Below are 13,619 nucleotides of genomic sequence, written 5' to 3'. Positions count from 1 at the left end.
CAGCTCACAACCACCTAAAACTTTAGCTCCAGAGGATCCAGTACCCTATTCAGTCTCTGTGGACACCCACACTAAAATGCATGTATATTATTACACACATAGATAGAATTAAAAGTAAAATCTTATTTTTAAAGAAGAGTTTGAGTCTGGCTTAGTGGTGCATGCCTTGAATCCCTGCAGAGACAAGCAGATCACCATGAGTTCCAGGCCATCCTGGTCTATGTAGCTTTTCTAGATCAACCAAAGCTACATAGCAAAGTTTTCTCAAAAAACAATTTAAACCCTTTTAAATGTTAATAAGTGTATATAAAAGGAGTTCAGCTGGCAACAATGACCCCAGAGCTGTGAATTATAAGTGAAGGAATATCCAAAGATCCCACCTCTCATCTACTATACCCATTTGTACGAACAGTTGAACAAGAGTGTATTTCCATTTTACAACTTCTCACTGTTATACTATGTGCAGAAAAATCAAATTCCTAAAATGTCAGTTTATAAATTCTATTTTTCTATGTAAGTCTTAAATATGATTTTCCCACACTCATATTTTAAGTGCTTACTTTTATCATACTTAGCCTACCTGGAATGTTCAAACTCTATTATTCCTAGTTTGTAGGACGGTTATTCCAGGCTTCCTTCCCAATGTGTTTAACAGCCTAGTTTACAGAAGATGCACAATATTTAGTAAATATAAATAAGTCACACTGTTGAAAAATAAAAGCCTCTGCTTTGATACCTACCAACCTTTGGGGGTTTATGGATGATGAATTACTGAGTTCTCCTCTTGAAGTTGAACTGGAACGGGATCTGTTGAAAGCCGTGTGTCTTATCTAACAAACTATGCACCTCCATCAGAACACATTCTCCTTTCTCAGTGCCTCATACACATTCAACACCTGATTTGTTTTAAAGTTTTACTTTATTTTTAATTGATACATAATTGACTCTGTGTGTACTATATATGGTACCGTCTGGCCTTTTCTGAATAAAGGGTTCTAGTCTTTGTTTTAAAAGCATGGGGTAAGTGGTAAGATGGTAGAAACCAATGTTCTAGGGGATTTGGAACAAAAAGTAGCTGAAATGACTTTCTGCGAATTACAATTATTTTGCCTTTTCAAAGTCTGCAAGTATTATTGTTATAAGAATATAATATTATTTCTCAACTTTAAGGATCACAGTGATTTATGCTCTTCAGAATTTGAAAGGCAAGATATTAAGACTCTCAAGTTAGAAAATTTTCGATATTCACTGTATAAAAAAGGTTAAGGCTTTTACAGCATAATTTTAGATTCTCTGGATTCAAAAGTTTTATCGTTATCTTTATATTTTATTTCCTTCTCTTTAACAACCATACATAAAAACAGCTTTCCTATTTCCCCCCTTTCCAGGTTACATTTTATCTCAAGGAGATCTGAATCCAGATTAGCTGTATAATAGGATTCAGGGATGCAGGCAGATGTCTAGCTGTCACTGACGATCTGTCTTGCGATCAGCTCTCGCATTATTTCGTTGGTACCACCGTAGATCGGCTGAACCCGAGCATCCACGTAAGCTCTACATAAACAAGAATAAAGTTGAATTGATGTAAACATGGTAGAAATGTTAAGTTCTAGATAACTACTAATTATTTAACTAAGGAACTCTCAGCATTAAGCGCTCCTTATAACTGGTTTTTCTAGTCCAGCATTCATACTAGGTTGGTATACTAAAAGCCATTAAGATAAGACATGATAATTCAAAACAACACAGGCACACTAACATAATTTTATAAAATTGAGCATATAGTGCTCGCTTTGGCAGCACATATATTAAAATTGGAGCGATACAGAGATTAGCATGGCCCCTGAGCAAGGATGACACGCAAATCCATGAAGTGTTCCATATTTTAAACCAGTCTACAAACTACAAACCCAGAGAACTTAGACAACAGTGAGAACCTAAGAGAGACTTACATAGATCTAATCTACATGGGAAGTAGAAAAAGGCAAGATCTTCTGAGTAAATTGGGAGCATGGGGACCTTGGGAGAGGGTTGAAGCAGGGAGGGGAGAGGCAGGGAGGGGAGCAGAGAAAAATGTAGAGCTCAATTAAAAATCAGTAAAAAATGAGCATATATAACAACAACCTGAAAAGTCTCTGTTTAGAAATACATAGAACATTTTGGTTTCTTATCTTTTAGTCTCCCCAGAAAGTTTAAATCAACTGACCTTAAGAAAAAAAATAACTTATTTCCAGACATTCCTTCTAATTTTAATCAGTACAACCACCACCTGATGTCTTAAGGAATTATTTTTCCCCCAAAGTTAACAAGTAGCTTATTGTGGGGGTGACTAGGTTACTCTTGTCTAAGTGGCTGGGCCCACTGGGACACACACAAGCCCATGACCAGGGTTCACTTTTTTCTCGTTCTGTTCTGCTGCTGGGAGGGAACCCTGACTAACACAGGGACTGAACTCAGGACGTTGATTGGTGAGAGCTCTGCCACTGAGCCACGTCCCAGCCTCAGGACTCACTTTGGACAGCTATGGTAGCAACCATCTCTTTTCACCCCTTCTCCTTTCCCTGTAACCCTCTGGAATCCAAGGGAATACTTACTACAGCTTTGCAGGCTAAAAAGGAGATTTAGAGAGGCTGATGCATTTGTTAATTAATGATTACCATTTACTGGTCACATAACAGATAACTGTCCGACTGGAACAAGAATGTAGGTGTCTCGCCTCTTTGGCAAGAGAACTCTTATTAGGTCACAGTGCTTTCATTGTCCCAAGCCTGTGGAACTTGTTATTGAGTTCTGGACTTTGCATGGCAGGAACATTTAAAGACCTTTCTTTCTCAAATACAAAACTGGGGCTTTAACTATTTAATTTCTAAGACAAAATGTGCTAATTTGTTGGCATATGACCAACTTTGAACTCAGACTTTCCCACATCTACCAAGGTACTTTGCAGATAAGTAAGTAGATCCTCATTTAATATTTACCTCCACGATGAACTGCATTATAAAGGGAATTAGGATGCTCAGCACTTTCTGAGATCTATGAACCCCATTCCCAACCCTGGAAGATTTTGGTGTTGCACTCATATCCTCTGAAGCCTTTTCCTGGCCTGCCTGCCTACCCGAGCAATCCTAATACTTTAGACATTTTTGAGCTGGGTTGGGTATTTATTTTCACATTAAGGGAGTTCTACCAAGATATGCAATGACAGAGCAGCAGACATTTCATAAGTTACCTATTAAATTTACTAAGATTAACAGAGAAAGGCAGCAGAGAAATGTTTAACTCCTGTGAAGTTTTCTGTCTCAGCTTCTCCACCTAGAATAGCTAAGAGATCTTCAAGGGTCTAATGCTAAACCTAAGAAATAAAACTAAAACCACTTACATGCCAAGACTTAGCTATCTAAAAATCGTAAAAGGGAATAAAACACACCTTTTACCTATAAAGCCAAGACACAATAACTTATCTTCAGCCCCCCACCTCCACACTAATAATGTCGCTTAACCTGAGGGAGGTATGAGAATCCCGAGTTGGATGATTTCCTAAACCAAGCCACACATGGTTTAATATGTAATTGGCTTCTTGCTATCATTCCCCACATCCTTGGGAGAAAGAAAAGACGTCCAGCCTGACCACCCCCCTCAAATTCCTGCACCCAGAACAACCCCACTCCAAACAGCTACCCTCAAACTGTGAGCCAAAACCAACCCTTCCCTCCCTTCAGCTGCTTCTGTCAGGGGATTTTATCACACTAATAAGAAAAGTAAGTAATGCAAGGAGTGTGTGTGTGTGAGATAGACAGACAGAAACAGAAAGAAGGGGGAATATGAATAACTTAAGGAATGACTCCTTTTTTGAGAAATGGTATATATTTTAAAGCCAAGTATTACATTTAAAAGTATGTTGGACTCTTAGTTATCTTTAAAAATAAATCATAATGAGAAGCTAATAAAATAAAGCCACTTGTGCTTGCATAAACATATTCACCGAAAATGCACATTTCGGTAAACTTTCCCTATATGTTTACCATATAAGGTACAGTAAGAAAATCTCATTATCTTCATATCCTTAAGAAATGCATCATCCAGACGGTGGTGGTGGTACACACTTTTAATTCCAGCACACCAGAGACAGAAACAGGAGAATCTCCATGAGTTCGAGGCCAGCCTGGTCTACAGAGCAAGTTTTAGGACACCCAGGGCTACACAGAGAAACTCTGTCTTGAAAAGAAAAAAAGAAAAGAAAAGCTCATAGTAAGAAAGGAGAGAAAGAAAGGGTGTGGGTTTGGTATATTGAAGGAAAAAAAATCTATTTTTAATTTTTTTTTTAAAAAATCAGATTTTTTTATAAAGAAAGAAACAAAGGCATCATAGGCTGGGTGTGGTGGTGGCAGCTCACATCATTAATACCAGCACTTGAGGCAGAGACAGGTGGAGTTGTGTGAGTCTGAGGCCAACCTGGTCAGACAGGGTTGCACAACAAGACCCTATCTGAGGGTGGAGAGAAGGGGAAGAAAAGAAGCATCGTAGACCCCCATACTTACTTTGCAATCGGGTACTCCCACATATAACCCCAGCCTCCATGGAGCTGTACACACTGATAAGCTACGCTGTTTTGTAATTCAGATGCCCTAAATGATGGAAATAACGAGCAGAAAAAGAGAGATAGTTGAGTTGGTAGAGTACTCACAAATCCTTAGAGTCAAACCCTACAACACAGAACTGCAGTGGTAGTGTATGCCTGTAACCCAGCACGCAGGAGGTAGAGGCAGGGCAATAAGAAGCTGAAGGCCAGCCTCTGCTACATAGTGAATAGAAGGCCAGCCTTGATAACGAAACCTTGCCTTTAAAGTTCTCTCACTACTCAACAATTTATAAACTATCTTTTAATAATCAACTCCATTATGTTCATAAGCCTGATATGTTCAAGAACAAGGCCATTAGCTATGCAAAAATCTCTTTCCAAAACCAAAAATCTATAAAATTCTTTTTTATAAAACCTTTTCCCGTAAGCCAAAGAAAGTGACATAGTTTACAGAATATGTAAACTATATCCCCCCAGCCCAAAGTCTAAGCTCATGCTAACGTCACATTCCTTTTTAATCTCATAATCTGGTCATTATAAAATCATTACACAAAGCACCATTCGCGTATTTCCCTTGTCTAGCAATGACCGAACTGAACTTGAGTTAATAAATAACAGTGAGGAAAATTTTATGCTGCTTTTGGGCTAGTGAGAAGAAATGGTTTTTGCTTGTTTGCTTTCTTCTTTAAGGAAACTATGTGATTTAAACCACACTTGTACCTTAAAACACATAAACACTTTACTGGGGTCGGTTCTCAAACTCCCCTTTACCCGCATTGCTAACCATCCTTAATCCAAAGGCAAGCTTTTCTAAACTCAATAGGGCTTTGATCAGGCAGTCGATACTTAAGCATTTTCTTAGACCTGGAAAACACCTCACATTCTGTCCAACCTAAGAACTTCCCGGATAACCTAAAGCTGTCCCCAGAGACTTATATTTAGTTGGAGTTACTTAATGGAACTCGACACCACAAGACTCCCAAATTTTATCCTTCTAGTCTGTCTCACTTTACTGCCATTCTTTAGATAATTTGAAGTTAAACTTAACACTTGAAGCACACACTGGTCCTACTTCAGGCTCTTAATAGTTCACCTTTAACACAAGTGATGAGTTGCATACCGAGTCAAGTAATTTTTAGGGCATTATAAACAAACCCAGCGGGACTTTCCAGATTATTTTAATGCTACTTTTCACTTGCAGACCTCTTCCTTTAACGCCTTCAAGGTCTAAGGGCTGGCAGAATCCCATAGCCATCTGAACAAATACCACATTTTAATTACAGTAGTGTGCGTACCAATATTTTGCCATGGAAGCTGAGCCAGAGTCCAGACGTTTTGCTTCATGCAATTGCAGACAGCTGTCCACAAAAGCTCTGGTTACACATATGTTGGTTTTTAATTCTGCTAATTTATGCTGCACCGTCTAGAGATGAAAGGGGAAAAGGAGCATATTAAAAGCACAGATTTGAACTCAGCACCTCAAATGGTTACATAGGAAAAAAACGTTAAAGCAAAACAAAAGTGGAACTGCTGGGTTTTTCTTCCAACGAAAGGGTACATGTTAACTTAAATGGAGGGAGGGAGGGAGGGAGGGAGGGAGGGAGGGAGAGAGAGAGAGAGAGAGAGAGAGAGAGAGAGAGAGAGAGAACCTCTGTATCTTAGCATTTTAAAAGCGGTAGCAAATAAAAACAGGTAAGCACCTGGCATAGTTTAAAGGAAACGGCTTAAGGAACATCATGATTTAATGTGTTAGCACCATCTCGTGGTGGGAGCCGTCACGTACAGCTACTAAAACACCCAGTTTCCTGGAAGTTAAACAGGATTTACTGTGCATTAATGAAATTAAGGGCATGTATTTCTCTACTGTGCCTCTTTGGCCTACAGTGAAATAATAAAATAACATGATAGAGGGGCAAGATGGATTTATCTAATCACAACCATCGTCAAACACTTATTAGGTTAGTAAGCACAGTACTAATAATAAGAAACGGAATAGGCAGTAACCTGTAGCCTCTCCCATCCCTCTGAAGGGTCTCATGTAGCCTCCAACTAGTTCTGAATGGTCTTATCTGCAAGTGTTAATAACTATGTAGCCACCCTCTCCTGCTGTTCACAGACATTGGAGATCATTCTTTTTAGACCGTTCTCAACTGTCCTGACTGGTCTTCCTTCTGTCAAGTGCGATTTCACTGTTCCTTGGCTCTCACATCTGTTCTTGCTGGCACCAGCTCTTGAATCTCCTTCGGGAAACTGGCCTGGACCTGGGTAGAGCCTCCAAATGCACACCTGTTCTCACTGAGGTCAGAGGCCCATCTGTGGCCAGCTGCCCCTCATCTCCTTGATAAAGCTACAATCTGCTCATGCTCCTGCGGGGTGTGTGAGACATCCATTGTGGCCACAGGCAGGCATCCACTGTAGAGGCTTCGCTGAAAACTTGGAAATGGACCTTCAGGGCCCACGGGCAGGCTTGAGCTCTCGAAGGAGGTTGTGAGAGCCGTCTTTCAGGGCTGTGGGGTCTACTTTTCTACTTGTGGCCATGGCAATTCTCAAAGCTGAATTTTCAGAGTGACCAGTGCAGTGCCCGGGTACAATTTTGGTATTTGTTCATTGTTGGAAAACCAAAGAACGGGAATAGAGCAATGGGGGGGACTGGGAGAGAGCTGGGTATGCCTGTGGAGTGGGAGCTTTGAGGAACTGATGCCTCAGGTGGAGCAACTATTGTGTCTCCTTGTAGCTTTGAGGCACCCTCTTCTAGAAAGACTAACTGGCATCTAATGATTCCAAACTAACTGTAGGAAGGCCAGCAGCACCCAGCTTCCACCTGGGAGTCCCGGCATCCAATGTGGAACAGATTTTTTTCTAGCTTCGTTTCTACCTCTGTATGTCCTTTGGCCGGATATCTATCTATAGTCAGCATAATACTCCCCCACCCCCCGCCTTACACATTCATGTTTACAAAGAGAAACATCTGAAAACACGGTCAAATCATTTCCTATAGACATCAAAAACCCTGGGCCATGAATTCTAAGTCTGCTGCTGGCTTAAATCCACGACACTATATAACATTTCATTTGAGAGAAAGCAAGCTGGGATAGGGAGGAAAATCAGACAGTTCTCAAGAACTGTTGCCCCATATGCTGTTACATCTGAGGCTTTATGCACAATTTAGAATATGAAAAGGTCACGATCTCCCGCATATGAAAGCTGTTCTACACAAATGCTGGGAGCTTCTAGAAGCTGAAGTTAAAATTCAGACCCACTTAAAATTCTTACCGCAGCACATCCACTAGGTCCAGACTTCTAAAAATAACAAACGCCGCCAAGAGTACATAATTTACTGTCTGAAGATAAGGAGATTAAATATTTACATATTCTTGGCACTGACTGGGAGCTAGTGAACAGAACTGGTCTTTGTTCTTCACCAGAAACAGCGCCATGCTTCCCGAAACCACTCAACTAATGGCTGTGAAGGATAGCATCGCCCATTGGTGGGGCGCTTTTCATGAATGACCAACATGCTCACTGGAGCATCTTTAGTGGTTACAGATACCTGCTCAGTAAAAAGTGCAGCTTGAATTTAGAGAGAATCTTAGCCATGCACAGTGGCATTGGTCTTAAATTATAGCACTGGAGAGGCAGAGGTAGGGGGTCAGGAGTTCAAGGCCAGCTTATACTCTATGAGCCTCTCTCTCTCTCTCTCTCTCTCTTTTTCACACACACACACACACACACACACACAAACACACACACACACGATATCTCTGTAAGCAACTAGGTGAACTGACTAAAATCTCTCTGGACATTCTGCATGAGGGCCAGGCGCTGGCTGAGCACCTCAAGGCACTTTCTGGCATGCCTGCTGACCTGAAATCCAATCCCTACGACCCACATGGTGGAAGGAGAACTAGCCCCCACAAGTTGTTTTCTGACCTCCACACACTTGCCATAGGTGTGCACAACCCCCCACCTCCCCACACACACGGTGGGGGGTGGAGACGGAGATAGTAAATAAACTAAATATGTAATTTTTAAAAAAATTAAGCAATAAATAACACTTATCTTGGGGCTTTAGGATTTGAAGACACCTTGGAATGGTTAGTAAGCCGAATCACTAAAACAAAACTGTGAGTTGTTATAAGCATATATACTGATTTAAGTGTTTTTTAAAAATGGACTCAATTTGGTGCCTAGTCTTACTATTAATTAATGCCACATTTAAGGTCTTAGGAAGTAGACAGTTTTTGTTGGAAGATATTGAACTGAAAAACATTTTTTCCTTTTCTTATTTCTTTCACAAATAGTTTATCTTTAGAATCAATAGTATGTACCACACAGGAAATGATGAAACACGCTAGTTAGTAAATACCATCCCATCTTCGTTTCACTGCCCACAAGTGACTCTGTGGCTGGAGAGATGGCTCTGCAGTTAAGGGCACTGACTGTTCTTCCAGAGACACAAGTTCAATTCCTAGCGCCCACATGGTAGCTACAAACATCTCCAACTCCAGTTCCAGGGATCTGTCGCACTCTCTTGACCTCCATTGGCACCAGGCCCAGGAAACCACATGGTGCACGCAGACAAACGCCCATACACATAAAATAATAATGTTTTAAAGAATGTAAATTCTAGAATAGAGCATCTGTGTCATTTTAGTTTACTTAATCTCTCTGCCTTAACTGCTTTATAAAGATAATAGTAATAACTATTATATACAGTTATGAAGAAAGAGATAAAACTACATTAAACACGGCGTCTAAGAAATGGAAAGCAGTTAATAAATGATACATATTATTGTTATTATTAATATCTGAGTTATGCTGTTTTATCAGTTATTTCAGGGTAAACCATGAGCTGTGGTTATCACCCACGGAGTCTTCCTGTAACTCCTGTTTCCTCATTATAGTAACACTCTAGTCTACAAAGGAGACGAATTTTGTGCTATAAACCTGAGTAGGCAAAGGAGCCAAATGTTCAAGATTCAAGAATTATAGAAAGAAAGGAAATATAATCATGTTAAAGTAGCATTTGGCCAAGTGTAACATGGTGTGTACAGGTTATCAACTTCAGTTCCTAGAACCAGAGCGCAGTCAGCTCAAGAAGAAAGGATAATAGGAATGTATGGGTCATCTGTTTACGGCTGCATTTCTAACTTGAATTATGAAAATATTCAAAGAAACGTACTAAAGAAAATTGAAAGAAATCCCAACGTATTCTTATTAGGAAAACAACAATACTTTACATAAAGATATGACGCTGCAGGGAGCTGGTGAGATGCTCAGGGAGTGAACAGCTTCCTATGTAAGCACAAGGACCCGAGTTTGGATTCTCAGCACCCACAAAAAAGTCAGGTGTGCTGGTTTGTCCCTGGAATCCATCCACACATAGTGGGTGCACAGACAGGAAGACTGCCGGGGTTCCCTGCCAGCCACTCTAGCCAGACTGTGTCAGGTTCAGTAAGAAACCTTGTCTCAAAAAACAACCTGAAAAGCTGTGGAGGAAAATACTGAGTCAACCTCTGGCCTCCGTACATGTCTACACAAGTGTGCTCACCTACACATTCGTGCACGTGCTTACCACACACAGCATACATACAACCCACACTGTAGCGGGCTGCATGAAGCCACACCTGATGGCAATGTAGAGAGCTGCGTGGAATCGCACCTGATGGTGCTGGCTCCCGCCCTCCGCGATCCCGAAAGCGAGTGCTCTCTGTGATAATCAACTCCTATGGCTACAGCCTGACTTATGCTATTATCATGCAATGATTGTCAGCTGCTTGCATATGCGTGGACCTATGGGCAGTGCCCACCTGGCAATCTGGGGTTGGCGGCCCAGGCCTACTTAAGGGCTGGGAGAGAGAAGGAGGGGAGAGAGGGAGAGAGAAGGGAAAAGATTGCTGTGAATAAAGTCCTGGAATAAACTGCTTAGCAAGAAGAGCTCCGGTGTTGCGTGTCCTCCTTGCTGGTCGAGGGGGGCCGCGACACCACACACACAAGTATCGAGACCAGTGGTTCTCTGCATCGCTCACACTGCTACCCTTGAATAGAGTTCCTCTCGTTGTAGTGACTCCCAACCATAAAATTCTCCCATTGTTACTTCATAGCTGTCTTACTACTCTGAAGAATTGAAATGTAAGTATCTGATATGTAGGCTATCTGATATTTGATCTCTGTGAAAGGGTTACTCCACCCCTGCGGCCGTGACCCACAGGTTGAGAACCGCTGACTGAAGATTACTACTGCCACCTACTGAAAAATCTAGTGAACTACTTGTGTTTTGTGTGGAGGCAACACAACACATGCTTTGAAAAACAGGCACATTTATCTTTTGTTACAAAAATAAAATATAGTTATGTTTTGCTTAATAAGGTGAATCGTTTGAGTAATAGGCCATTAAACAAGTTCGCCATCGTGTGAGCCTAAAGGGTACAGGTCAGATGTTTGGCGGAGCATCTTGACAGGCAAGAGACATGGTGAACAAGGGAGTCCGAGGTTGCCGCTGGCATAACATATTACTTTAAGGTAAACTTCCTTCAGTGAAAGAAGGAATGCAGCCTGAGACAGTGACAATAAGTACAGCATAATACATGAGCAATAAATTATCAAATATTACATCCTGTTTAACTGAACGCACCGTATCTGCATGACTGATTGGCTGCTTACACCAACAGTGCCACCATCACGTGGAGCTACCGCGTTATGAGAGGCCCACCGCCAGGTCTTTTGTGCAGTCCATCATTCATGACTGCATTGTTATACGTACATTGTTATAGTACATGACTATTTTAAATTATATGCATTTATTTCTTGTATGTATGTATGTGTATATGTATGTGTGTGGGCACAAACATACCACAGTGCCTGAGTTGAGGTCACAGTTTTCAGGAGTCAGTTCTGTCCTTCTACCACATGGGTTCTGGAACTCGAACTCAGACTTGGTGGCAGGTACATTTACCCACTGGGCCACCTCACCAGCCCCCATGACTGCATTTTAAAGGAATCCTTTTCTTTTATGGAACAAGAGTACAGATCTACTTCCTTTATGGTTAAATGTCTAATAATATGCTTTGTGGATTATTCAGGAAATATGGGTAGCATACTTTAGAGATCTATTTACTGTGTCTCTGTGTGTGTATGTGTGTGTCTATATGTATGTGTGTGTGTGTGTGTGTATGCGTGCACATGCCCGTGGAACACAATATCCCAAGCACTGCCCCATCAAATCCTTACAGTAATCACACAAGGTAGGTACTAATATTATTCATAAAGAGAAAAATATTTCTACTTTTGAATAAACACAAGTCTTATAAACTTCAGGAATTTTTTCATAGTAAGATTTTACATATTAGATGAATTTCTAAAGTTTACAAACAGGAAACTATTTCTTCCAGAACATAGTTTGCCTTGACTGTAGAGATTTCGGGAGCCACGTGAGGACATAAGCTCACTTGGCCACAGCGCTCAGAAGGCTGTTCCTGTAATGCTATGCAGACGCCCCATTACTACCTCCCCTCACAAAGCCGCTCCAGCAGGCTCATTCTACTTCAAAAGGCTCAGACTTAATGTCAACCCTCAGCCGCCAGCGAGAAGTTCCTCCAGCATGGTGGCTGTGTGGTTCACACAGGAAGCAGGGAGTCCAAACTTCCATGTCACCCTCCCCGGTCTTCCCTGTTGGCCTCTGCGACAAGCCTCCCCTGACCTGCCTTTTTTCTCTTCTCCTTTCCTCCTATGCTTCTTGCATGATCTTCCTTTTCTACGTCACCATCAGATCTGTTTTCTTTGGGATCTGCCGTTGGCTGTCCTCTTCTCTCAGTGCCCGACACTCTCCGCTAGGCATCTTGTCTACCGTCATGTTTCTGAAGCCACCCTGCCTCAGAATTGCACTCAGCATTCCACCCTGACACAACTGTGACAACGGACCTGATGAACTCACCTGTATGTGTGCGACTGTTTTCCCGAAAGCTTTTCTCTGCTTGACGTAGTTCCTGGTTTCTTCAAACATGAACTCACAGGCAGAAATTGCCAAATCTGCAATTAACAGCCTTTCCTGGAACCCAAAATTAAGCAGTAAGCATTATTACACAAACGAATTTCATACCATTTCAATGAGTCCTATAAAAGATTGCCTTAACAAACTACTAAAGGTCAAGTTTTAACTTCCTTCTTAGTGCTAAGAAAAGGCTCCCCAGGTCTGTGGTGACGGTGACAGCTAAGACAAAGTCACGCTGCTTGGTTTTTATCCACACTGTCTCCACACACACACACGGAGTTAGCTGCCACACTGTCTCCACACACACACGGAGTTAGCTCCCACAGTCTCCACACACACACACACACGGAGTTAGCTGCCACACTGTCTCCACACACACACATGGAGTTAGCTCCCACACTGTCTCCACCGCACACAGAGTTAGCTCCCACACTGTCTCCACACACACACACACGCACACACATAGTTAGCTCCCACAGCTGACTTTTCCTCCTTGTCTACTACACACTAGTGCATCGATGGAGCACTGTTCCACAACATCCTCAAGTCCACAGCGCAAATTCTACCAATCACGGCAAAAATAGCATTAGTCGCCGGATTCCACCACGCCGGGGGTTTCTGTATTCTACTTTACTACCGGAGCCACTGGCTTCTGTCAGTTTCATGTTTAGATGGAGCCATAGCCACCATCGGGTGAACACACTCCCACCAGCATGTAAGTAAGTGCCAACAATTAGGCAACAACCCCAGAGCGCAGGCTGCGATGTGACGGATCTTTTGTTTAACACTTTCCTCCCTTGAGTCACAGTAATTTACAGAAGTCCTTCCCTTAAGAAGAAGCCAGAATCATTGCAAGGAAGAATGACAGAAATAAAATACCTATTTTCCTTACTTTGGTTACATTTTGGTTGGATCCTGCCGAGATCCGTTACTTCCTAACCTGACCTATAACAGTGATCCTTCTTTATATGCAGTTTGATACTCAGATGGCTGTTGTGGCACAAGCTTAACGTGTGGATCTATACGACTCTATTTCTGTATCTCACCGGA

The 13,619-nt window shown here is 41.7% G+C and overlaps 1 protein-coding gene and 1 non-coding gene across 2 annotated transcripts in view; one reads left to right on the top strand and one right to left on the bottom strand.

Annotated features, from left to right (window-relative positions):
• Positions 1-566: 566 nt before the first annotated feature.
• The window catches only part of Acadl (acyl-CoA dehydrogenase long chain), a 31,704-nt gene continuing 18,651 nt past the window's right edge, over positions 567-13,619 (bottom strand). The window contains exons 8-11 of the mRNA XM_057763331.1: positions 12,513-12,626; positions 5,875-6,002; positions 4,539-4,625; positions 567-1,554 (exon numbers count right to left, since the gene is read on the bottom strand). Of these exons, the coding sequence (XP_057619314.1) occupies positions 1,461-1,554; positions 4,539-4,625; positions 5,875-6,002; positions 12,513-12,626 (423 nt within the window). The 3' untranslated portion in view covers positions 567-1,460. The remainder of the gene's footprint in view (positions 1,555-4,538; positions 4,626-5,874; positions 6,003-12,512; positions 12,627-13,619) is intronic.
• Positions 1,785-1,888, top strand: LOC130870646 (U6 spliceosomal RNA). Its single transcript, XR_009056781.1, has one exon. It is a non-coding gene; the product is annotated as a U6 spliceosomal RNA (small nuclear RNA).

The sequence above is a fragment of the Chionomys nivalis genome, chromosome 2 (assembly GCF_950005125.1).
Source record: "Chionomys nivalis chromosome 2, mChiNiv1.1, whole genome shotgun sequence".
NCBI classification, from domain to species: Eukaryota; Metazoa; Chordata; class Mammalia; order Rodentia; family Cricetidae; genus Chionomys; species Chionomys nivalis.
This window is presented reverse-complemented; position numbering and strand designations above follow the sequence as displayed.